At 43.9% G+C, this 27,321-nt stretch overlaps 1 protein-coding gene across 6 annotated transcripts in view; it reads left to right on the top strand.

The window, feature by feature from the left end:
* The window catches only part of ISOC1 (isochorismatase domain containing 1), a 96,000-nt gene that overhangs the window by 52,653 nt on the left and 16,026 nt on the right, over positions 1-27,321 (top strand). For all 6 annotated transcript variants that reach the window (XM_077462131.1, XM_077462130.1, XM_077462132.1 and 3 more), the window contains exon 5: positions 3,791-3,907. In XM_077462131.1, coding sequence (XP_077318257.1) covers positions 3,791-3,907 — 117 coding nt within the window. The remainder of the gene's footprint in view (positions 1-3,790; positions 3,908-27,321) is intronic.

The following is a 27,321-nucleotide window of genomic DNA, read 5'->3' as shown; positions in this document are numbered from 1 at the left end:
AATCCCAACCCGAGCCAGACTCGGGATTACCGCTAGGGAGGTTAAAGAATAAGTTCACCTTTGGGAGCACATTGCACCCATATTTAAGGTGTAACCTGCTCCAGCAGCAGTTCTTCTGCCAACTCCTACGTCACTACAGGGTGTACTAGCCTATGGGGGGGATAAATGTATTCAACTCGTACAGGCTTTTTTACAGCAGTGTCTTACTCTTCTTCTTTTGTAAAAATATGCAATTATGCCTTTGCTGATTTCTTAAAAATTCTACCCGATTGCCTACTGAAGCCTCTGGAAGAACAAAACAGACAGACAAGTATTCTCGAAAAGGAGAGCTCTGCAAATGGCAGTCTGCATATTTCTCATAAAGGGTTAGGCATCATAATGGCAAATAAAGTTATTTTTTTTTAATTTTTTTTCGCTTTTCTTTTCTTTTTGAGACCTGTGATGAGGCTGATTTTCCTGCTGTGCAATTCAAAGGGGACTTGTCTGGATAAAAGTTTGGCTGCTGCCATTGCTAGCCTTTTATTTATTTATTTATTTATTTATTTTTTTATATTATAAAGGTACATGTTTGGAGAGGTTGTCCTTTTACTACTTAAGTTGCTGACTTGGACTTAGGTATGCAGATCAGGAATTTTGATTTCCTGTTTATCACAGGGCTGTGGCTCATCCAGAAAACCAGCATGCAACAAGTTAGAGTTTCTAATGGTAATACGTTTAAAATGGTTCTAAAGTCTGAAGTGTTTTTTTTTTTTTTACAATGAAAGTAAAAAATAAACCTTCGGTGTGCTATAGAAAAGCCACTTGCTGTGGGGGCCCTTGTGCATGTTGGGAGGGGCACAGAGTGCCTGCGGGGGACCCAGGAAGAGGATAATTGTGTTGCTCTGTGCAAAACTATTGTACAGAGCAGGTAAGTATGAAATGTTTTGTGCTTTACAAGCCCTTAAGTCAGAATTCCTAATTTGAATACTTGTTTCTGGTCAGTGATTCAAAATGTTGAAGCCAGAAGCATAGTCTGACAGCCGGGCGACTAGTATTTTTATATAAACGTCAGCAGTTGCATCCCACTTATTACTCTTTATATTTTCTTTAGTAGTAAAGCATATGACTGCTCCAGAGTATGCTCCCTTTAAAGAAGAATTTGGCAATGGCACCTCCCCTAAGACAGGTTCACTTTTAACGGGAGATTTAAAAGTAGATAAATCCAGAAATCCATCTTTTATAGGTTCTGTAGACTGCTCTTTGTTTTGTCAGCCTGCGTAATAGCATCTCTAAATTTAACATTTTGCAGTTCAAGTCTCAGCTATTTATCATATCTTTACCTGAAAAGATGTAAACTTCTTTGTGTATAGCTTTTCCTGTTGCTTTTACGTTGCGTAATCCTGTCATATTTGAGCTAGGCCTGTATAAAATAGCAAAGCTATTAATACAAAAGGGCAAGAAGTTTTCAGAAGGAAAATTTTAACTCTTCACTAAGTTGAACACAGTGTAAAGCATAGTCTTTGAACCTCTATCTTTTTTTTTTTTTTTTTTTTTTTTTTTTTTTTTTTTTTCCTGCACAGGTACTTACAAATAAAAAATTAAGGTAACCTCCCATATGTAGCTACCTCCTGCTCCTAAAATAACTTCATAATCCTTTTTCACTACCATAGCTTGTGAGTTTCACATCCCGGCAGCGGGAGTTCAGCTAAATCCAGAATGTAAATATAAAGCACTATAGCCAAAGAACATTTCTGAACTTTTCATTTTATACAAACATGCATATATTAGCTTACCCTTTACAATCTTTAGCAAGAGAGTTGTAGTCCCTGCGACTTTCTATCTTTTATGTCCAGATAGTAAAAGCTAAATCTTTAAAGCACAACTCTAATGTCCACTACTGCCAGTATTTATTTTTTATATATTTACCATTTATAGTTTTTCAGCCTGATCACATGAACTGCAGGTTCTCCTACCTATTCATATCTTGTCTGAGAGGTCCTTTGGTAGAAAGCGGCACCGGCTGCTATCTGTAGTATTGTATGTTTATGATGCCCTGCAGTCACAAGATGTCCTCAGTCTTCCAGTTTGAATGACATTGGGCATCACTTAACCTGGAAGACTGAGGACATCTAGTGGCAGAAAGGAATTGCTTCAGGGGACCGTGCTGAAGAGGAGTTGAGTACTGCAGCTAATGCAACTTTTTTTTTATTTAAAAAGTGCCCATAGTTGGGCTTTAAGCTGGCCACACAGTACAGCCTGGTTGTACCAATCGCTCTGACGTGTGAGGGCCTAATGACTGGATGACGTGAATTGAATGGATTGCTTACATAGATCCTCACACTGCATACTGTTGGTACATTATCGCATTGTAGTTTGTGCTGCCAACATATATCGATGTCAGTTGGAAGCTTTGAATGTGAGTTTTCAAACCTCAGTCTACAGTATACATATTTGACACCTCTGCAAGAGGGGACACTGTAGCGTGCATCACTAAATGGCGGCCCGCGATCTGTGTCTGGCCCGAGCTTCTCCTCTTTCTGGAACGCAGCAATCGCACCATTTAGTTGCCGCTTTGGTCTCCAGCCTGTCATTAGAGCGGGCAGGAGAATTTTGGACTGGGGTGGGACCAGCACTACATGAAGAGAGGTGATTGGCTGCTAGGAGGCGGTCCTAGCGGTCAATCACCAGTTCGCTAATATGAAAAGTTAACCCGGCAGCTCCCGCGCCCCACCTAGTGCTGCTGTGCCTTCAGTTTAGGATTGTCCCGCCTCCTGCTCTCCGATCTGTGAAAGGTAGGAGAGTGAAGGCAGGAGGGAGTAGGGTGGCTGTGCTGTGTGGCGGGGTCATGTACTGTGGGGGGTGTATGTGAAGGGGCAATGCTGTGGGGGGGTGGGTTATGGAAGGGGGCAGTGCAGTTGGGGATATGTAAACGAGGACAAGCAGCTGCACACAAAATGAGGTGTTGCACAGAAAACGTGCAGGGGTCCCATTGACTCTTAAATGCACTGAAATACAAGGTGCAATTTCCTGCACATGGAAATCGCCTGGTACAAAGGTACCAGGCAGTTTCCATGTGGCTGCATTTTTAAAAAGGTGCCAGGACCATTTCCCAGCAGAAACCGCAGGCACAGCAGCCCATTCAAATGAACTCTCCTGACTGCAGACCTGGGCTGTGATGTAAAGAATCTGATTCATCGGCCAAAGCTGCGTTTCGAACTGGAAGACAATTTTACTAATTGGACCTATGAATTTTAGTTTGCTTCAATTTTTTTTATTTTGGAACGAAAAATGTATATGCATATGACAATATCATGTACACAGAAGGAAGAGAAAGACGCATAACAGTTGCAGATATAACAATGACAAATACCAGTGATCCTGTCCGGATCACCTTACTATACCGTCCGCCAAAGTGTAAAGAAATATATGCAATCAGACGGGAGGAGGATCCCACATCCTCCGGCACCCCAAACGGGAGCAGTCTGTGCCGGAAGGGGGATCTCCGTCCTCCTCCATCAACCTAGACCCCTCCTTCAAAGATGGAGATAACACCGGGGCTTGAGTAACCAAACAAAACTAGGCTGGGAGTAACTGTTCATCTGGGGCTCATGGGCCCAGCACGTTGGTCTTAACTTTGGTCGTGTCTAGCAATATACTGGATAGCTTTTCCTGTGACATTATCCAGGAGATTTTCCTTAGTGGCCCCAGAGGGGTACTTTCGGTTGTTTCCAGGCTTTAATGAATTTTAATTTAATAACCCTGCTGTATAGTGTTGCAAATTTGTTCAACTTGTACCTTTTTTTCTTTTTAGACTCACGTTTGTATTCAACAAACAGCATTGGACTTAATTGGACGAGGAGTAGAGGTTCACATTGTAGCAGATGCCTCCTCCTCACGAAGCATGATGGATAGGATGTTTGCTTTGGAGGTATGAATAAATGTGATTGATTTTAAAATTGTAAAGTCAAACATCTTTTTATCATATGGCTAAATATGCACTCCGGTTATACATGAAATGTTGCATTTAGGTGTTTTTCACACCTCACTGCCCAACCAGCTAATCCATGTAATTACAGGTGCAAAATGTAGCAAGACTTGAAAACTAGCTTGAAACTATTTTTTATTTTATTTTTTTATATCTTTCTTATGACCAGAATTAAATAAAATGGGTCTTTTATACAAGACAGCGGAAAACATTGTGCATTTACCTGTACTAGCTGCCATCTACGTTTTACTGTTCTTGTTAGCAAATGCAATACACCCATATGAATATGTCTCCTGGGATGTTTCAGGATCTCCTTTGAGAAAAAAAGTTATTCTTGGTAACACTGGCTGGTAATGAGTGTGTAGATATAGGCCTGGTAGTGTGTAGAATCTGTTCAATTTAAGTCCTCTTTAGGCTCACTTTCTTAATATTGGGAATTTGTCACTATTTGTTGGAGGAGAGGAGCATACTTTCCTATAATATTGAACAATCTCTGATGGGCAATTTTATATTTGTTTAATTTAATAACCAAGCAAAGCAATATAAAAACCTAAGTTGTCTTGAATTCCTCTACAATGTGTCTTCCTTGTTTCCTCTGGTGTGGACACATAGAAAATGGTATACTGCCTGCTTTTTGGGATGCAGCTGCAAATATGCTGTACTGATCATATTATATGTATAATCTTCATTTAAGTGCAGTTTACCCCAATAATCAGTATTCCTTCCTGTCGCAGGAGCTAAACAAAACTAGGAGGCAGAGTCCAGGGCGGTGGGGATCTGAATCCTGCTAGTTTCCATCCCTGTAGACCCTCTCTGTTGAGGAGAGGGTATGCCCTTCCACCTAGTTGTCTTTCCCCTGGTGAGGTGCCTGTACTCTAGCAAGGTTAGTCCCCTGTGGGGTCCTACCCACCTCACCCAGTTCCCTGCCCCCAACATTGGGGTTGTTTCTGGACCCTGGACCTCTGCTTTGGGCACAAGGTGATGGGAGGTAAGAGCACCTTGGGCAGGGAGCTGCAGTGCCTAGTCAAGGCTCTTCTGTAAACTGCAGTCCTCACTTGTTTTCGAGAGTCTCCAAGTTGGCGCATATATAGCGGTGGATAAATTAACCACTTCCAGTCTGTGGATCGTAAGTATACGACCTCGGTTTGAAGCAGTTATACTGGGAACTGTATAATTATTTATCTAGCCTGAATATAGTATTAAAAGATAATGGTAGTAATTGTGTAGTTGGTATCCTCATCCTCACAAAATCATATAGGAAAAACAAGGCATAGGGAAGGGGCGTATACATGGATTACTCTAACCATGAAACAGCCATACATCCCCCAATGGAATTAAGGACTATCTTGATACCCAGAGATGTACAACATGTATATAAAAAAAATATAATTTTTATTGAAAACAAGTAATTCGATCTAAAATTTAGAGAAGACACACTTGTTGAAAAACAGCATGTTACATAGTTACACAGTTAATTAGTGCCTGGCCTTCTACGGTAAGTAAGTGCAGGGTACAGTGACTGTTATCCAAGTTGATCATATATTTCAACTAGTTTCGCGACTTAGTCGCTTCTTCAGGAAAGAATCTTGGTACAGATCTATAATAGAATACATGATGTCAACATTATTAATATATAAAAAAAACTATTAAATTTGATTTTGTAATGTTTACTATATTATAAGTAAATACATTTTATGTATATAAACACCTTTAGTATTGCTGAGCATGCAGCCTGCCTCCAGGAGCTCCAAAAAATGGACCAAAAGTAGAGCATGGGTGGTCCCCACCGTAGGGGTTTGCCACCCTCAGGGCGGACACGGGGGATTAAATAGACAGGGCCAACTAAAATAAAAGTATAAAAAGTAAAAAAAATATAGTAGTGATAATAATGGTAATGCCATCATTCTGGTTATATAGGTTAGTTGGGATGCTATGGATAGACAGTTGGTATACCCACATGATCAAGCTGGTATCTACGTTGGCAACAGGTAGTTTTAGTGGAGGTGTTTGTTTACACCGTAATGGTGTGCAAGTCCCCTATGCAAGATCCTCAGTATCAAGGGTGTACACCGGCTTGGTCAATTCTGGCCTCCGTTGTATTCCTATTAGGACAGATACAAATTGTATTAGTCAATAGGAATTATAATTAACCCAAGGGGGATGCCAGATATAATTGAGCACCATGTCAAGAGCTAAGGTACCTGTATTTGTAGCGTCTATGTATACTCCGCAGTGTCTGTTGCCATCTGTAGCCTCATCTATTGCCTCGTGGGTTCCGAGAATAGCCTGCTCTCACGGAGCCACTAAAACGGTGGCTCCCTTTTTAAATCCCCAACCCGGTGAATTCATCAAGCGGTGTCAGACGCCGAGTGATGACGTCGCCGGGTCCGCTACTACGTGGCGCACGCACTAGCTCCCAATCACCATGGAGACCTCCATGTGATCGGGAGCAACAGACCGGGCCCCTCCTTGTACGGGGGAGGGATCCGATTCTGCTGGAGAGGCGCATGCCCGCCCCCAGGAGATTCCTCCTTATGCTCACGGTCCAAACAAGGAGATCCATGGCCGCCTGCCGCACTGCTCCGCAATAAAGATGGGTAAAGATAAAAGGAAAAACAAAAGAACAAGATAATTAAGTAAACATATTAACAATATTTTCGTCTGGTCTCACCAAATATCTGTATGGAATCTTGAAAAAGATATTTTTCTACAGATATAGAATATAATAAGAAACAAAGAACATTTAGAATTAATAATTAATATATACAAATAACAGGGCTCCATTAGGTAAGTGAAAAGCCTGCATTAGCAGCGAGAAAAATGGAATGGAAAACCAGGAGGAATCAAGTGAAGGGAACAGGGAGGAAGAAAAAGAGAGAGAACCCCAAAGGGGGATAAAAGGAAAAGGGACAAAAATGAAAGAAAACAAGAAAAAAGGGAGGGAGGGGTAAGAAAAGGAAAGGGGAAATGGGAAAGAAGGGGAGGGAAACGGGCAAGATTTGGAATGTTTTCATCATTTAAGAAAGTATTTATAAGTTTTTGTTTCATTCAATCCAGGGGGTACTAGGGGCGTCTAAGCGTTCTATCCAGTAGGTTTCACGTCTTAGGATTTCTCTATCCCAGTCACCTCCACCTTTTATCTTCAGGGACCACTTCAAGAACGAAGAACTTAAACACCTCAGGTTGGTAGCGGTGGTGAATGCCAATATGGTGACCCACCGCAGTTAGTTTACCACCGGAGGAATAGTAAAGGTGTGCGGTTGCTCTATAGTGGCTTCTAGTCAATTTGTCCCCTAAGGTTGTGGCCCTTCTAAAAAAAAAGTTCAGGGATCGGTTTTTCTCTAAGGTGTGGTGGTCCGATAGAAGATGCCAATGATCTGACAATATCTTTCTGAGTATATTGTGATGCATTGAGTATTTTGTGATAATTTTAACCGTGGAGGGATGATCAGGTCTAGGGGGGCGTATAGTAGAGATTCTCGTGTACGGTTACAAGCCTTGTTAAAGGCTTTTCTTAGGTTAGACCGTGTGTAACCTCGACTCAGTAAGCGTTCACGTAAGGCTCCAGCTTGGGTTAAAAAATTCTGGTGTGTGATACAGTTCCGTCTCATTCTTAAGTATTGGGCGTAGGGTATGCTGCGCACTAAGGGGCGGGGATGTGAGCTTGTGGCGTGTAGCAACGTATTTCCTGCCGTTGATTTCCGGTAGAGATTGGTAGTCAATCCACCGGAATCATCTTTGATGATATTCAAGTCCAGGAAGGCTATGTTTTTTGGATGGCAAGTATAGGTAAACGTTAAATTAACCACTTGCTTACTGGGCACTTAAACCCCCCTCAGTCCCAGACCAATTTTCAGCTTTCAGCGCTGATGCACTTTGAGTGACAATTGCGCGGGCATACAACACTGTACCCAAATGAAATTTTTATCATTTTTTTCCCACAAATAGAGCTTTCTTTTGGTGGTATTTAGTTACAGCTCGGAGTTTTATTTTTTGCTAAACAAACAAAAAAAGATGCAAAAAAAAAATAAAAAAAAATCATGTTTTAATAGTTTGTTATAAAATTTTGCAAACGGGTCATTTTTCTCCTTCATTGAAGTGCGCTGATTAGGCGGCACTGATAGGCTGCATTGGTGGGCACTGATGGGCTGCATTGGTGGGCACTGATGGGCTGCATTGGTGGGCACTGATGGGCTGCACTGGTGGGCACTGATGGGCTGCACTGGTGGGCACTGATAGGCATAGTTAAGGCGGCACTAATAGGCACAGATAAGGCGGCACTGATGGGCAAAGATGGGCACAGATAAGATGGCACGGATGGGTGGCACGGATAAGTGGCACGGATGGGTGGCACGGATGGGCACTGATAGGTACCACAGATAGATGGCACTGATAGGTGGCACTGATAGGTGGCACTGATGGGCGGCACTGCTGGGCACTGATGGGCGGCACTGCTGGGCACTGATGGGCGGCACTGGGGTGCAGCACCTTTGAGGCAGATTGGGTGGCACTGTGGGGTGGCACTGTGGGGTGGCACTGTGGGTGGCACTGTGGGTGGCACTATGGGCACTGACAGGGGGCACTGACGGGGGGCACTTACTTTTTCTTTTATTTTACTTCAGGATGGCACTGCGGGAGGCAGGTGGTCCCTTGTATTGATGGCCGTGATCGGGACTGATGTCCCGATCACGGCCGCCGGTGATCGGCTTTTTTTTTCTCTCCTCGCGCTGTCAGCGCGAGGAGGAATAATAGCCGATTACCGGCTCCGTTCTATCACATGATCAGCTGTCATTGGCTGACAGCTGATCACGTGATAAGGGGTCGGGATCGACCCCTTACACGGATCGGTGATCAGGCGAGTCTCACGGACTCGCCGATCACAGAGCGCGCCGCGCGCGCCCCTCAGGGGGCGCGCAGGCCGCTCGTAACCAGGACGACGTCAATAGACGTTGTCCTGAAAATGTAGGTCCGCGCTAATGCCGTCATTTGGCAATAGCGCGGATCTGAAGTGGTTAAATGAATTTATGTTAAGGATCTTAACAAAATTATCAAGGTCCTGGACAGTACCTGTCCAGATAATGAAGAGATTGTCTATAAATCTGTACCAACAGAGTATACAATCAACACTGGGAACTGTATTCTTTAGGTCTGGTGTTTTTTTTCTTTTATGTAAAAGCCTGTTGAAGAGGGTTACCCCACCCACGCCACCTTGCCACCTGTCGGATTGCATTCCCTAGGAAGAGTGGAAGGAACGGGTGGAAGTTCCCACCCCTCTTCTGTGACATCAGAAACCGGTAGTGATGGGGATTTCATCACTTCCAGTTTCGGTTTATTTACAATTATTACTGGCTTCTACAGCATCTGTTTAAACCAATATTGGTTTGATCTGCTGCTTCGGGGGTCAGAGGAGAGGGCTGAGGTCTAATATATATACCCTAGATCTCTTGATATAGAGGACCTTTCATGGTCTACGATATCAAAAGGGATGATGTTCATTCCTTGTGATAGTAATAAAGTTGAATAAAAAAAATGTAAAGGTACAGTGGAATTTTTTTCTCCCTTTCTTTCAGGACAGCACCTGGAGAGAGAGCGCAGCTCCACCCATTTTCCCAGGAAACGCTGCAGATTTTCTTTAAAGACCAGTCACTTCCACCATGGCCTCAGTCGTAGTGTTTCCTCCGGCCATGGTGGAAGCGCTGCAGGGAACCAGGGGGTGCTGCGCTTTATCCAGGTGGGGAGAGCTGGAAGCATACCAGGTGTCGGTTTTGTTTTTAGACCAGCCCAGCCTCCTCCCTTACATGTGGGGGTCGCTCCTGTGTCCCTTCTTCTTCAAGCCCAGGGGGGTCTTTGGCTGCCGGAGGTCCCGCTCTCTTTACTAAGACCGGCGGCAGAGGCTGGGGTGTTTTTCGACCTGTGCCGTTCTTCCCAGCCTCATGCCTTCCAGGTTCGGATGGCGAGCGCGTCATTCCGGGCGGGGGCAGGACTTCCGGCGGCACGACGCGGATTCCGGTTCCGGCCACTAGAACGCAGGAAGAGGGGGCGGTCTCGGCTGACATCACTTCTGGTCTTCGCAGCAGCGAAAGACTGCGAAAATTAAAAAAAAATGAAAGCGCCTGATGCCTTGCGGACAATGGGGGAGGATCAAGTGACGGTGGCAGGGGCAGGAGCCACACTTGTCAGCCAGGCCCAGGTAAGCAGGGACATTGGTCTCTGGCTTTACTCTATGGGCTTTGTGAATGTCTCCCTTACTTGGTCTAATTGATTGGGAACCTGCTACATTCCTTTCCTGTGTATTGACTGTTCAGGGTGAATGTATGTTCATGTTGTAAGTGAGTCTGTGGGGGGATTCACTGGCAGCAAAGCAGGGCTAAAGTGTTAGTCCTTTCTGCTTTTTTTTTGTCAGCATGTTATATCTCTGTAAATGGTTTGTGTATTAAACTGAGAAATTATTATTTTTTTTTTTTTTGGTGTATTTCAGAAAGTGAAAGAGAAAACTAAACATGCCTCCCCCTTGCAAAAGAAAATGTCCGTCATGCAAAAATGTGCTCAGATTCCTGGACCAAAGTCCTGTGCAAATCTTGCATTAGTGATTTGGTTAAGGAAGAAACCACTCCTATCGCTCCTGCGTCGCAGCAAGGAGAACTGTTCTCTTCCTTTAGGAAGGAGTTGGCGGACACTTTTGAGACCTTTTAGGTCCTATTTGGACAGACGCCCGGAAGCGGGTAGTAATGTATCCCGTTCTCATTCCTCTGCTTCGGTATCCAGAGGGGGTAGTGACTCAGAGAAAGAGGGGCGTAGTGTGTCCTCAGGTTCCCGAGGAAGAAGCATGATAAATAAAAATCTTCTCTGTACAAACTATCCTTAGCCCTTGTACACAAGGTCAGAGATTCTGTCGGTTATTCCAACTGTGTGGTCTCCATCGGACTGTTTCCGTCGGAGTATCCGACGGACCAAGTTTTCCAACTTGTTGGTAAAATTTTCAGACAAAATGCTCCGATCGGACATACTCTGATAATGTGTAGAGAATTCCGATCGGACAAAGTGCCACGCATGCTCAGATCAAATTCCTACATCAAAGCTATTGGCTACTAGCCTGATGGTAGTCCCGTTGTAACGAAATAACGTCATCCCGTTCTGAACGATCGGATTTTCCGACAACTTCGTCCGACCGTGTGTATGCAACAGTTTCGGACAAAATCCGACGGATTTGGTTGTCGGAATGTCCGACCGTGTGTACAAGGGTTTGGAGGTGGATGATCTTTTGAAAACTATCCATACAACTCTAAACATCACAGAGGATAAAACCCAATTATCGTTACACGATAGGATGTTTCAGGGCATGGGGTGTTTCTGGTGCATAAGTTTATTTCGGAAACTATCAAACGGGAATGGAAGGACCCAGAGAGGGCTCCTTTCTTTTCCAGATCCCTCAAACGCAGGTTTCCTTTTGAAGAGGATAGCTCTCAGGTCTGGAACAAAAAACCTAAACTTGACGCAGCGTTCTCTCAAGTTTTTAGGAACACAGACCTAGTGTTTGAGGACATGGGCAGCTTAAAAGATGCCATGGACAAGAGGGGTGACTCCCTCTTAAAGATAGCTTGGGATTCAACCTTAGCAAATTTTAAAACCAGCGATGGCATCAACAGTGGTAGCCAGAAATCTGGAACACTGGTTGGAACAGTTAAAAACCCACATTGCGCAGGAACTTCCCGTAAAGGTCTGTTGGATACCCTGCTGGTTCTTCTGAAAGCTGTAGGATATATGGCAGAAGCTTCGGCCGAATCTATAAAGATGTCCGCTAGATCTTCAGCACTGATAACCTCAGCACGTAGGGCCCTTTGGGTTAAAACATATACCGGGGATACGGCCTCAAAAACAAAACTATGTGGTCTGCCGTTTGAAGGGGACCTGGTTTTTGTTCCGGACCTAGAAGCCATACTTGACAGAACGGCCGATCAGAAAAAGGCCTCTCCAGTAAAGAAAGGCCAATCCTCAGGGTAGCAAGAATTTTCGTGCTTTTCGGAAAACCCCAGAAACAAAGGAGGGAGTGTGTGTGTGTATATATATATATATATATGTATGTATGTGTGTGTATATATATATATATATATATATATATATATATATATATATATATATATATATATATATATATATATATATATATATATATATAAAAAACAAACAAACCCAGAGACCTCAGAGAGGCAGGGGTAAGTCAGGGGTGTTCCGCTCCCCGGCCCCAAACGCAAAGAGCCAGTGATGGTCTTCCAGCTGTAGGAGCGAGGCTACAGGCTTTCCTTCCACAGTGGAAGTTGACCACAACCAGTCCGTTTATCCTAAAAACAATAAGAGGGTTACAGACTAGAATTTTCTCAACCCCCACCTGTTCGGTTTTAGGTTACTCAGGCTCCTCAAGACCTAGAGAAATCGGTGACCATGACTGCAAATCCTACAGGAATTGCTCCAACAAAGGGTGATCATATATGTCCCCCCCCCCCCCCAAAAAAAAGTAGGACAGGGGTGTTGTTCGCACATATTTCTTGTAAGGAAGCCGTCGGCCAAATTCAGATTGATTCTGAATTTGAAAATATTAAACAGATCACTCAGGTACAAGAAATTCAGAATGGATACTATTTTCCCAGTAAAGAGTCTCCTGACCCCAGGCTGTTTCATGGCATCTATAGACCTGAGGGATTCCTACCTTTATGTGCCTATAGCCATAACGTCTCAAAAACACCTAAGGTTTGCGGTCAGAAGGGGAAGCTCAGTCCTACATCTGCAGTTCAGAGCTCTTCCTTTCGGACTGTCTTCGTCCCCAAGGATATTTACAAAATTGTGGCAGAAGCCCTAGCTCCCCTCAGGGTAGAGGGAGTATCGATCGTCCCATATCTAGACTACCTTCTCTTATTTGCCAGAACAGGGGACCTACTAGAAAAGGACCTGCTGCGGACAAAGGGGCACTTGGAAGGCCTCGGATGGATAATAAACAGGGAAAAATCAAACCTGATTCCATCTCAGCCAATAAGATTCCTGGGGTATACCATCAACTCCATACAGGAGAGAATTCTTCTCCCGGAGGAGAAGATAATAAAAGTCCAAGACGCAGTAAAAAAGACCCAGACAAACCTGCCAATTTCCATCAGGGCAGCAATGTCAGTGTTAGGTCTTCTCACTGCGTCTATTCCAGCAGTTCAATGGGCGCGCCTTCACGCAAGGGATCTCCAGCAGGCAATATTGAGAAATTGGTCCCATGGAGAGTCCCTGGAGAAGCTATTCAGAATACCTACTCGAGTTCGGAGGAAGCTCTGGTGGTGGATGAGTCGATCAAACCTAGACATGGGTCTGTTTTGGTGTTTCCCGGTAGACAGGAGGTTGACAACGGATGCAAGCTCCTGGGGATGGGGGGGTCAGATGGCTCAGGGGGGACTGGACAAACAAGGTAGCCAGGAGATCATCCAACTGGAAGGAACTAAGGGCTATCCTGCTGGGACTTTGGGCCTTCAAGAATCTGGTTCAGGATCTCCATATCCAGGTCCTGTCAGACAACGCCACAGCAGTGTCTTGTATAACAAGACAGGGTGACACAAGAAGCAGGGTGTTGCTATCATTGGCAGGTCAGATCCTGTCCTGGGCAGAAAGCAACCTGAGGTCCCTGACAGCTGTATATCTAAAGGGCAACCTGAATTCCGTAGCAGACTTCCTGAGCAGGGAAAGGGTCCTAGAATCAGAGTGGAGTCTGAACCCCGTAGTTTTCCAAAAGTTAATAGAAAGACGGGGATGTCCGCAGATAGATCTGTTCGCATCCCAGAACAACACAAAGGTGAAAACCTTCTTTTCTCTAAACGGGCAGGACCGGTCAAGGGGCCTGGACGTGCTGGCACAACCATGGAACTTCCATTTGTGCTATGCCTTTCCTCCCTTCCAGATGATTCCCCTGGTCCTGAAGAAGTTGCAAAGTATGATTCTAGTGGCTCCCTTTTGGCCCAAAAGAGCATTGTTTGCAACCATACAGAAAATGGTTGTGGAGCCCCATTGGGTTCTTCCCCCCCGAGGAAAGACCTCCTAACCCAGGGACCTCTTCAGCATCCAAATATCGAGCACCTCAGTCTAACAGGGTGGTTACTGAGGAGCGGATCCTAAAAAGATTGGGATTATCTGACAAGTTGGTCTCAACCCTCTTAGGTAGTCGGAAAAAGACTACTAGAACAATTTATTTTAAAACATGGAAACATTTTAATTCCTAGTGCTTATCAAAAGAATTTTCACCCCAGGAAATATCTTCAGTTTTAGAATTTCTTCATGATGGAATGGAGTTGGGGTTGGCAGCCAGTACACTGAAGGCTCAGGTGGCTGCTTTGTTTTTTCTTGAGAGACAGTTATTGCAGGAGCCGCGTATCATTCGATTTATTTATTTATTTATTTTTTAAGGCATTGACCAGAGCTAGGCCAATAACTTAAGTTTTTTTGCAAGATGGGACTTCTCTTTGGTTTTACAAAGTTTAACTAAAAAACCTTTTAAACCCCCAGAAGAAACAACGATCAAGTTATGGTCGCTTAAGCTGATTCTTTTAGTTGCAGTCACATCAGCTAGACCGGTGAGCGAGTTGCAAGCCCTTTCTATAGCTGTTATATATTTCCGGACCGGGTAGTGCTGAAAACTGACCCGGGTTCTTTGCCAAAAGTATCAACAGCTTTTCATAGGGCACAAGAAATAATTCTCCCTACCTTCTGTCCTACACCATCCAGCCCCAGGGAAAGATCTTTCCATAACCTGGATGTGAGAAGATGCCTGCTGCACTATTTAGAGATTAAATAGGGGTGTGTATCTATCACAGGGTGGTGTCTGTGGATACACTAAACAAACAAACAATTGCCACGTCCTAATCGTAACTTTGAAAAAAAAATTTTTAGAGAAAGGGAGAGGGGAAAAAGGGAAAACCTACACACAAGAGACCTCAAAGAAAAGTGTTGGTTCCGCTTGGACTTTTTAGGCAAAAATAAAAAACAATATATTCAAAACTGTTATTTATTTTAAGAAAAAATTATTTAAATTTTTTTTTGAATGAAGACAGAAAAAAGGGGAATTTATAAAAACACATCAAGTCTTACTTAATATCCTGTCCAAGATTTGTACACTGTACACAAAGTTTATATTCATTTCCATATAAGTATCCAAAAAACTTTTTTAACAGTTTATACATTCAGAAAGTAAATGAGATAGGATATCAAGTATAAAACTAAAACTTAGATATGTTGTGGCGCTCTACATGTTTCGCATTTTTGAACGCTTCTTCAGGAGCTTTAACAATTTTCTAAAATATAAAAAATATATATCAATCATAACATATATAACATAAGGCATTACTCATATTTATTTATACAGTCTACTTTGGACTTTTTAGGCAAAAATGAAAACGGAACCAACACTTTTCTTTGAGGTCTCTTGTGTGTAGGTTTTCCCTTTTTTTTTTTTTTTTTTTTTTTTTTTTTTTTTTCCCCTCTCCCTTTCCCTAGAAAATCTGCAGTGTCTCCTGGGAAAATGGGTGGAGCTGCGCGCTCTCCAGGTGCTTTCCTGAAAGACTCGTAGAAATACTGTTACTGGTAAGTCTAACTAGGGTTTTTTTTTTTTTTTTGTGTTTACGCCCTCTTTCCCCCATTTTCATGCACGCATATGTGCCACATGTGAGATATCGCTGTGAATGACCGAGCAAGAGCAATAGTTCTAGCACCGGACCTCCTGTGTAACTCTAAACAGGTAACCTGTAAAGGCTTTTAAAGCCTTGCCTACGGATAATTTTTGTTCCCATTCCCCAGGCGTGCACAATTTTAAAGCTTCACATGTTTGGTATCTATTTACTTGTCATAACATCCTCTTTTATCCAAAATTTGGGCATTATAATGTGTTTGTGTTCACTAAAAAAATGTTTAAAGTGTATTTTTTTCCAAAAAATTGCAACGGCCATCTTTTGTTTACTCTAGAGGCCTCTTCTTAAATATATAATGTTTGGGGATTCTAAATAAATTTTCTAGCAAAAAATGCTGATTTATTTATTTATTTATTTATTTTACATGTATGAGAGAGAATTTCAGAATTGGCCTGGGGGTCAAGTAGTTGAGGGAAGGTATGTCTGGAGGGAGCACACTCCTCAGAGCTGCTTCACACTGTTCCTCTGCACTCCTACTGTGCTTTGGCAAACGTGCAGCTAACCCACAGTTTTCATGCAGGTTAGCTGTGCTTTCCCATAAACTGTGTCACGCAGTTTTGGTGTGCTTTCAGAAAGTTTATGAAAAACTCCTGCATGCAAACTCTAATATTTGAGTCACAACTGATCCTCCTGCCCATCTTCCCTGTTCCTTCTTCTTCTGTCTGCTTTCCCCTCACATAAATGTGCACTGCACCTCTGGTCGGTCTCGGCTCTTGACATGCCACAACAGGAGTCCACTCACTCTTAATACCCTTTCCCTCCCATCTTACTTTGTAACTCTTACAATTGTTCTGTCACCATAATTCAGCCTAGCACATTCTCTGCAGTCCTTCACTCTGCTCTTCATTAACTCATACTCTTACTAACCTGAACCCCCAACCCCGCCTAGTCACCTTTTGCATGTTGGGAATGCACACAATCATGCGCTTTCCAGACAAGTACAGAAACGTGCTACCCTTTAGCAGACATGCAGCAGTTCTAGTAATTGATAATGGAAAGTGGATGCATAGAAGCGGCCAATGTCAACTTGATGTGCGTTTTTAAAAAGACATTTAATTTAGGGTAGCAACAATAAAAATCAAGCCTAATGTGTTTCAGGGGACAAGGACTCCCCCTTCTTCAAGGCTGCTGTTGCGGGTTATTGGAGAAGAATCCTAATTGGGTCTGCTTGGGGCTGCACACTGGGCACTCCATAACATTTACTTTTCTAGAATACATGTGGAATTGACCAGTAGGCCATACCCTGAGGCTCCAATAGGGCCCAGGCTCCGATAGGGCCCACCTTCTTTCAAGCCAGGCACTAATCTCTGGAAAATCTTCCTACCCACCCATACTTTCACCTATGTGCAAGCAGTGACCGAGTCAGTCCAGCACAATCTCCACCCCCAAAGAGCGATTCATTGATAATGACACCCTTACGCATCTGCTTACATGTGCATTTTCATACACCTCAAACCACATGGTGTCAGTTCGGTGCAGAGTCGTTTTGGAAAACTTTTAGGGAATTTTCTGCGTTTTTTGGGCATGAGGCAGCCTATTGAAATGCATCCCAATGCATTGGCATGCGTGCCTCACTGATTTTGCAATTTATTTATTTTTTTCTAATTAAGATTGTCACCCACAGTCTCTATCAAGTTTTAACATAGATCTTGTAGTGCATTCTGTCAGGGTTCCATTAACATCGACTCCTCAGTGGATCATGTTCTGCCTTTGTAGCCTAAGGTGGGGGGGTGAGCCATAGTAAAAATTGTGGCTCACCCACCTGTTTAATCCCCTAAATGAAAATGTAAACAAAGCCCTAGGGCTCATTCATGTGGGTGGGTAGGTGATGCGTGGTAAAAGCAGGTGGTTGAGCCATGGTTTTACTGCCCCAACCACCCACCTTAACAAGGTGATGCAGCCGCTCAGGGCATTTTGCTATTAATGTGGGCCATGCAGCACCGTCCTGTGCAATAAACACAGTAGTAAAATAGTAGGTTGGCATCTTTAGGGTTAAAGTAGATGGTGAGAATTTGAACTATTACCCACTAACCTGTCAAACACCAGCAAGAACATTTTATTCTTCCAATGACACAGATGCAAGGACATTTTCATTTAGGGACAACAGTGACTTGGGGACATTTTTCCTTCCAGTAACACCACATCTAGAAACTGCACATCTACTGCACATTTTTTTTCCTTGCACAGATGCATGCATTTGATGTGCAGTTTACATGCTGTTGATGGGCATGTTGATTCATGTTTTTCTATTTGCATTTGTCCTGTGAGGTCACTTCCTTCCTCCTTTCCTAGGGCTTCTATGTGTACTGTGATGCTTTGCAATGCATTTGCATGGGTTTGTGTGCTTTTCGCACACTTGTAGTGCAAAAAAATGCAGTATGCTCTACTCCTTTTTTTTTTTTTTTTCACTGCAGCAATGTGAACTGTGCCCATAGGATCACCTTGATTTTAGCTTGTCCTGTGTAGTTGGGGTTTAGTCCAAAATGCATCAAACTACATTCCACTGAAAGGGCCCTAAGGGGTCAAAATGGTCTTCCTGGGTTATGTTGACAATTCTCAACAGGAGATTAACCCTTTCATGACTAAGCCCATTTCTGACATTTGGTGTTTACAAGGTAAAATCCGTATTTTTTGCTAGAAAATAGCCCCCAAACATTTTTTTTTTTTTTTAGCAGAGAATCTAGAGAATAAAATGGCAATTGTTGCAATATTTTATTTCACACGGTATTTGTGCAGCAGTGTTTTTAAACGCAACTTTTTGGGAAAAGGGGCACATTCATGGATTTAAAAAAAACAAAACCGTAAAGTTAGCCCAATTTTTTTTGTATAATGTGAAAGATGTTACGCCGCGTAAATGGATACTAAACATGTCACACTTTATAACTGCACGCACTCGTGAAATGGCGACAAACTACGGTACCGAAAAATCTCCATAGGCGACGCCTTAAATTTTTAATTATTTTTTGAGGTTACCAGGTTAGAGTTACAGGGATGTCTAGTGGTAGAATTATCGCTCTCGCTCTGACGATCGCGGCGATACCTCACATGTGTGATTTGAACACCGTTTATATATGAGGACGCAACTTCCGTATGCGTTTTCTTTGCTGCGCGAGCTTGCGGGGATGGGGGCGCTTTAAAAAATAAAAAATAAATATATATATATATATATATATATATATATATATATATATATATATTTTATATTAAATTGTGTTAAAAAAAAAATTGAATCACTTTTATTGCTGTCACAAGGAATGTAAATATCCCTTGTCGCAGTAATAGGTGGTGACAGGTACTCTTTATGGAGGGATCGGGGGTCTAAAACACCCCAAATCCCTCCTTTGCGCTTCCTAGTATTCAGAGCGCCGTTTTTCGCTGATTCTGAATACTGTATATTGTTTTAAAACTGGCGTCATTGGTAGCCGTGTATACAGGAAGTGACGTTGTGACGTTGCTTCCGTGTTTACAATCAGGAGGCTGGAACAAAGCCGTTCCCGGCTTCGTTCCAGTCTGTCACTAGCTTCCGGAAGCGGCGGATTGTTGATTGAAGAAGAGCGACTAAAGGGGGGGGGGGGGGGGACGTCCCCTTCCACTCCTCCAGGATAATCGAGTGGTTTTAGCCGCATCGGTTGTTATCCTTGGATAGCCAATCGCCTGCTCTAAACAACGGTACCAGGATGATGCCTGCAGCTGTGGGCATCATCCCGGTATAACCCCCGAAAACAAGACAAGCAGGATTCAAGCCTCTGGCGTGGGCAGTACCACATTTGACCGCGGTGGCGCCCCCACCTCTGGCCACATGCGGTACCGCATAGACAAGCAGTGGCTGTCGAACAAATTATCCATTCCATTGATTCCTATGGGGGAAACTCGCTTTGGTATACAAGTGCTTTGGATTACAAGCATTCTTCTGGAACAGATTATGCTTGTAATCCAAGGTACTGCTGTATAGAGAATTCACAGCAGAAGCCGATCTGCAGGCGCTAGGCACTCTATGTCCTCCGGCACCTGCCAATCATTGGTAAGCTACATAGTACGGGGATCTGTTGATGTAAACAAGGTAGATTGTTCTGACAGGGGAAGAGATGGATTGTGGGTTCCTGCAAAGCAGCACACAAAGTACACACAAATACTGGCTAGGTACAGTGACCTGCATATTTTTTTAGCACTGATCACTGTATTGGTGTCACTGGTTCCTGTAAAGTGTCAGTGTCCAATTGTCCACTGCAATAGTGCAGTCCCGCTATAAGTCACTGATTTGCCGCCATTACTAGTATAAAAATTCCATAAATATATCCCATAGTTTGTAGACGCTATAACGTTTGTATAAACCAATCAATATATTTTATTATTATTGGAATTCTTATTTTTATGAAAAACATGTAACAGAATGACTATTGTCCTAAATTTATGAAGAAATTCGATTTTCTTTATACATTTTAACCAGTTGCCGACCGCCGCACGCCGATGTACGTCGGTAGAATGGCACGGGCAGGCATAAGGACATACATGTACGTCCCTTGCCTCCCGCGGGTCGGGGGCCCGATCGGGCCCCCGCCCGGTGCCTGCGGTGGTCGGTTTTTGTCCGGGAGCGATCCGGGACGAGGGGGCGGCCATTCATTCATGGCCACCCCCTCGCGATCGCTCCCGACGAATAGAAATCCCCGGTGACATCACTTCCTCTCCTGTAATGTAAACACAGGAGAGGAAGTGATGTATTCTCTCCTCCGTGTCGGTATTTTTCGTTCCGACACGGAGGAGAGCGGATCGGTGAGTTGCACCAACACTCTACACACACACAGTAGAACATGCCAGGCACACTCACACCCCCCCTTTACCCCCCGATCACCCCCCCAATTACCCCTGCCCCCCAGTCACAGTGACACCAATGTCATTTTTTTTTTTTTTTTTTGCATTGGTGTCATTTGTGACTGTAATAACTGTTAGGGCAGTTAGGGTTAGCCCCCTTTAGTTCTAAGGTACCCCCCTAACCCCCCCAATAAAGGTTTAACCCCGTGATCACCCCCCGTCGCCAGTGTCACTAAGGCTGGGTTCACATTGCAGCGGTTTATGAGAACGGATGTGATTCGCACCGCACTGCAGTGCAAATCACATCCGATCTCTGTGCGATTCGAGTTCAGCCATTCGCCGCACCCGCCGCAAATTCGCACGGGACCCTTTTTTTGGCCCGCAGCAGAATCGGATCGCATGGGTGTTCACACCATGCGATCCGAGTTTGCAGATCGCACTGCGATATGCGAACTGATCTGGGGGTGTCAGTAACATTTCACTGACACTCCCAGCAGTTCGCATAGGGCAGTGTGAACTGCCGCCGGGAGGCATGCGATGCGGGAACCCGCCGCGGATTCGCGGCGTTTCCGCATCGCTCCAGTGTGAACCCAGCCTAATAAGCGATCATTTTTCTGATCGCTGTATTAGTGTCACAGGTGACGCTAGTTAGGCAGGTAGGTATTTAGGTTCACCGCAGCTTTTTATAGCGCCAGGGACCCCCATATACTACCGCATAAAGCCCCCTGATTGCCCCCTAGTTAACCCTTTCACCAGTGATCACCATATAACTGTTACAGGTGACGCTGGTTGGTTAGTTATTTTTTTATAGTTTCAGGGCACCCGCCATTTATTACCTAATAAAGGTTTAACCCCCTGATCACCCGGCGGGTGTCATTTGTGACTAATAACTGTTAGGGCAGTTAGGGTTAGCCCCCTTTAGTTCTAAGGTACCCCCCTAACCCCCCCAATAAAGGTTTAACCCCGTGATCACCCCCCATCGCCAGTGTCACTAAGGCTGGGTTCACATTGCAGCGGTTTATGAGAACGGATGTGATTCGCACCGCACTGCAGTGCAAATCACATCCGATCTCTGTGCGATTCGAGTTCAGCCATTCGCCGCACCCGCCGCAAATTCGCACGGGACCCTTTTTTTGGCCCGCAGCAGAATCGGATCGCATGGGTGTTCACACCATGCGATCCGAGTTTGCAGATCGCACTGCGATATGCGAACTGATCTGGGGGTGTCAGTAACATTTCACTGACACTCCCAGCAGTTCGCATAGGGCAGTGTGAACTGCCGCCGGGAGGCATGCGATGCGGGAACCCGCCGCGCATTCGTGGCGTTCCCGCATCGCTCCAGTGTGAACCCAGCCTAATAAGCGATCGTTTTTCTGATCGCTGTATTAGTGTCACAGGTGACGCTAGTTAGGCAGGTAGGTATTTAGGTTCGCTGCAGCTTTTTATAGCGCCAGGGACCCCCATATACTACCGCATAAAGCCCCCTAATTGCCCCCTAGTTAACCCTTTCACCAGTGATCACCATATAACTGTTACAGGTGACGCTGGTTGGTTAGTTATTTTTTTATAGTTTCAGGGCACCCGCCATTTATTACCTAGTCTCACTAGTGTACCCCTAAATTTAGGGGTGTCTACTTTCCAAAATGGGGTCATTTGGGGGGGGTTTGTGCCATCTTGGCATTTTATGGCCTTCAAAACTGTAACGCCCTTAGAAAGCCTGAAGGCGGTGCTTGGTTTTCGGGGCCCCGTACGCGGCTAGGCTCCCAAAAAGTCCCACATATGTGGTATCCCCGTACTCAGGAGAAGCAGCAGAATTTATTTTGGGGTGTCATTTCACATATGCCCATGGCATGCATGAGCAATATATCATTTAGTGACAACTTTGTTAAAAAAATAAAAAAATAAAAAAAAAAGTTTGTAATTTTCCCGCAACTTGTGGCAAAATATAAAATATTCCATGAACTCAACATGCCTCTCAGCAAATAGCTTGGGGTGTCTACTTTCTAAAATGGGGTCATTTGTGGGGGTTTTGTGCCATCTTGGCATTTTATGGCCTTCAAAACTGTAATAGGTAGTGAGAAGTGAACTCAAAAATTTACGCCCTTAGAAAGCCTGAAGGCGGTGCTTGGTTTTCGGGGCCCCGTACGCGGCTCGGCTCCCAAAAAGTCCCACATATGTGGTATCCCCGTACTCAGGAGAAGCAGCAGAATTTATTTTGGGGTGTCATTTCACATACGCCCATAGCATGTGTGAGCAATATATCATTTAGTGACAACTTTGTGTAAAAAAAAAAAAAAACATTTTTTTTTTGTCATTATTCAATCGCTTGAGGCAAAAAAATAAAATATTCAATGGGCTCAACATGCCTCTTATCAATTTCCTTAGGGGGTCTACTTTCCAAAATGGGGTCATTTGGGGGGGTTTTGTACTGCCCTGCCATTTTAGCACCTCAAGAAATGAGATAGGCAGTCGTAAACTAAAAGCTGCGTAAATTCCAGAAAACGTACCTTAGTTTGTAGATGTGACAACTTTTGCGCAAACCAATAAATATACAATTATTGACTTTTTTTTTACCAAAGACATGTGGCTGAATACATTTTGGCCTAAATGTATGACTAAAATTGAGTTTATTGGATTTTTCTAATAACAAAAAGTAGAAAATATCATTTTTTTTCAAAATTTGCGGTCTTTTTACGTTTATATCGCAAAAAATAAAAATCGCAGAGGCAATCAAATACCATCAAAAGAAAGCTCTATTTGTGGGAAGAAAAGGACGCAAATTTTGTTTGGGTACAACATTGCATGACCGCGCAATTACCAGTTAAAGCAGCGCAGTGCCAAAGTGTAAAAAGACCTCTGGTCATTTACCAGCAAAATGGTCCGGTCTGAAAGTGGTTAAAATTGTCAGTCTTTTTTGATTATACAGCAAAAAATGAAAACCAGTGGTGGTCAAATCCCACCAAAAGAAAGCTCCAATTTGTGTGTGGGGGGTAGGACATAAATGTAATTTGGGTACAGTGTCACATGATCACGCAGTTGTCAATTAAAGTAACGCAGGGCCGTATCAAAAATGGCCTGGTCATGAAGAGGGTAAATTTTTCGGAGGTCAAGTGGTTAATGTAACAGTTATAAAAAAAAAAAAAAAACTTTTGCCCAGTAAGAAAGCTAGAATACCCAATAGCGAAGTGTGCCCATTTAGGTAGAATTCCCTTTGTCCCTCCAAGGTCCAAAAGCCAAGCTCATGTTTTGCTCCCTATCCCTCCCCGATTTTATGCCTTCCAACCTTTTTTTTTATTTTTTTATTTTTTTATTTCACGCACGTTTAGAAAATCATTTTAGGCCTAAGATTTCTTAATACCCCTAAAACATTATATATTTTCTGTCTAATCAAAAAGTTTAATCTGAGCAGCTAAAATACCACTAAAACTATATATAAACATCCCTGTTCCTTTTAGGTTGCTGCTGTAACACTGTAAGATTAGATTCACAACACTCCTTAATCTTAGATCTAACACCACAAAGTGTAGTGCAGCCATGTAAGCTTCAAGATGTATCATACTCTCAAACGTCAGCAAAAATGAAAAATTATAGGATTAATAATTCTAAATACGGACAGTCCAACATCCCAATTGCCTCCCTCACTTCCACAGGAAAGGTGCATATTTATTGCTTCCAGTCTTCACTGCTCACTTGTGCTCAATCCATCATGTGATAAATATTAACTGCTCACCTCAGTGATTTGACCCTTATAACAATTTTGAGGTCAAATTAAGTTTGTGATTCTTGCTTCCCCTTTTAAGAATCACCTTGGCCACAGTGGTCAGGCAAAGTGACAGCAGAAGCCAGAAGTGAGGTTGTACACTAGTCCAGGTTCATACTAGGTGGGGGGAGGAAATCGGCAGACGAACATACTGTTGTCTTCCTCGCCTCTGCCTGCCAGCACCTGTCAAAACAACCCCTGGTCCGTAGTTGGATTCATAAAGCCCAGGAAACATTGGTGGGGGGGATATTCCAGGAGTGTGTGGAAGCGATCGGTCTGAAAAATGAGTCAGATTCATACACATTACCGGCTGCTACATTGTGTTCAAGGCCCCCTGTTGCTGACGTATGGCATACATCGGTGGCAGCAAAGGGATTCTATGAGCCTGTGTCTTGTACTGTACTCCAAGAAAAGGATTTTACAGAGGAGTAGAAAAATGCTTATGTTTTGGAACCCTTCTAGTTTCAGAAATGTTTTAGCTTATATTTCAAGGCTTAAACAAAAAGCTTGTTTATTCAAGGGTTCTTCATTAAGCTGCTGTTCTGGTCTATGCAGAGCTGATGTTTGGAACACATTGGGGTTAATTTACTAAAATTGGAGCACACAAAATCTGGTGCACCTCCTACATAGAAACCAATCAGCTTTCCAGGTTTTATTGGCAAAGCTTAATTAAACAAGCTGAAGTTTGAATCTGGTGCAGCTGTGCATTGTAGCCAATCGGCTTCTGAGTTCATCAGTTTTAGTAAATCCTCCCATATTGTCTTTTGCACTTTATGCGTTTGACTGGCCTTAATTGTTATCTGATGTATTGCAGCCATGAAATTTAAGAATGGGTGAAGTAGGAAGGCAGATTTGGGCATTGACCCAGCTAAATGGCAGTAAGGCATTGCTTTCTGTGCCCCCAGCTAGTGTGTGCTGAGCCACTAAATAATTGTAGCATAAGGGCAAATTGAATTTTCATACTAAACGCACTGCTGACATTTACTGTTTTGAAAGGCAGTCACCGCAGGCACAATCCATGCATCATTTGCTGTGCACTCAGAACATCGCACACAACTTACTCCTTATACCGGCTAAACATCAGTGGACTTCAATTAAATGTTGTTCTATGCGGTGTTGAGCCAAGGTTTTTACTTTGCTGCTGTGTTCTGATTTGCTATGGCAGTGTATTGATGGATGTCTTATCGAACTGCTAAAGGAACAGGCAGCTAATATTTTTTTTTTCATTTTGTAAGTCCAGCTAAAAACATTTTACTCATCAATTAAGGGACACAGGAAGTTTTAATCCTGGTTATACTGCTGCTTACAGGAGAATTGAACACTGGCAAGAAAAAACAACTGTAGGCCAGTCCTGGGTATAACTCCTTTCTCTACCAGTATGCCTTAAAGCGGAGTTCCACTGGTTTTTGAGTTTATTAAAAGTCAGCAGCTATACTTCTTGTAGCTGCTGACTTTTAATAAACACCTGTCCAGCGATGCGGCCGCCCGAAGCCTTCCTTCACTCCCCCTCCTCTTCGCGACGCCGATATTGAATGTGGGTGCCCGGCTGTAACTGTTTGCGGCTTCACAACCGGGCACGCACCGTGCATGCGCGAGCTGCACTGCACTTCGTCAATGGCCAGGCAATGGTCTGGGACCTGTGACGTGTCCCAGAACATTGCCGGGAGGGAGGGGCCACCTAGGAGTCATCTAGGCGGCCAGAAGTTGGAAGGAGGAAGTGACAAAAAAAGACCTGCCAATTGTGGCATGTCAGGGGGCCAGGAGTACTTAAAGCTGAAGTTCCACTTATGGGTGGTACACCGCTTTAAGCAGGCCATACATGGGTCAATTTTTTTTATTTTATTTTTTTTGCCATTCAATGAGCTGGTTGAATGAATAAAACCGTCCCAAAATGAACTCCGACTCATCCTTAATCCAAGATCTGACCCCATTTGAGAGTCTCTGTTCTCAAACCCCACCGCAACAACACTTAATCTCAGGCACTTACTCAATGCTCTTTTCATCAACCTCGCCAAATGAAGGGAAAGCATGTGGGGCTTGGGAAAGAGATCTACAAATAGAACTCTGAGGAAAATTGGGAAAGAATCTTCACAATAGCACACAAAGGCTCCCTCAACGTAGCAACGCAAGAAAATAATTACAAAACACTATCTCGCTGGTATAGAAACCCAGAATTACTACATAAAATCAATGACACGTCAGACAAATGCTGGAGGTGTAACACTGACATAGGCTCTTTCCTACACATCTGGTGGTCCTGCCCCAGCTTACAGAATTTCTGGACCCAAGTCCATGAGATCACCTCCCAAGAGACAACAAGCCCCATAGAATTTACTGCAGCCCGACTTAAGCTTCACCACTCCTCTACCCCTGCCCACACATACAGAAAAACCCTAGGAATACAGATGCTCAATGCAGCTAAACTTTGCATTCCAGCCCATTGGAGCGCCAGACGCCCCATCACTGCCTGAATGGTTGACTTGAATTGGAAAAATTGCAGAAATGGAGGAATTAATCCATATAGCGCTAGACACTCCCCACAGATTTGCTCAAATATGGACGGGCTGGACTCGCGTCCACTCAACGGATAGATACAGATCAATCATCGGGCCAAACGGATGACTCGCAACCCCCAGTTTACCCTCACATGGTGAAATCTTAAGCTGGACAAACAAGCGGAAAACCACAACCTTGGGTATCTCCTCACTCACGAAACAGATGCGATGAAACCAGAAGCACCTCACTGCTCTGTACAAAGATAGGCCTACCCCAACCCACCCCTAGTGTGCGGTGGGGACCCGAGGGGAGATCCCCCCCCCCCCCCTTTCTCCCTCCCACTCTCTCCCTTTACCCACTTGAAGACCTAATGTCGACATAAACATGCCATTCTCTATCCTGACACAGACATTCCTACCCACCTCCGCGACTTGGGGTTCTAAGTAAGAAGTACCCCCAGGCGAGACCTCACCTTACCTCATGGGTGACATAACACAACACTCACCTGAGGGGCAACACCCAGACTAACGCACATAAGCCCATCAGCCCGACCTAACTATGGATACACCCAGAGACATAGTTCA

The sequence above is a fragment of the Lithobates pipiens genome, unplaced genomic scaffold (assembly GCF_037356315.1).
Source record: "Lithobates pipiens isolate NorthernLeopardFrog02 unplaced genomic scaffold, aLitPip1_a1.2 Scaffold_3, whole genome shotgun sequence".
Lineage (NCBI taxonomy): Eukaryota > Metazoa > Chordata > Amphibia > Anura > Ranidae > Lithobates > Lithobates pipiens.
This window is presented reverse-complemented; position numbering and strand designations above follow the sequence as displayed.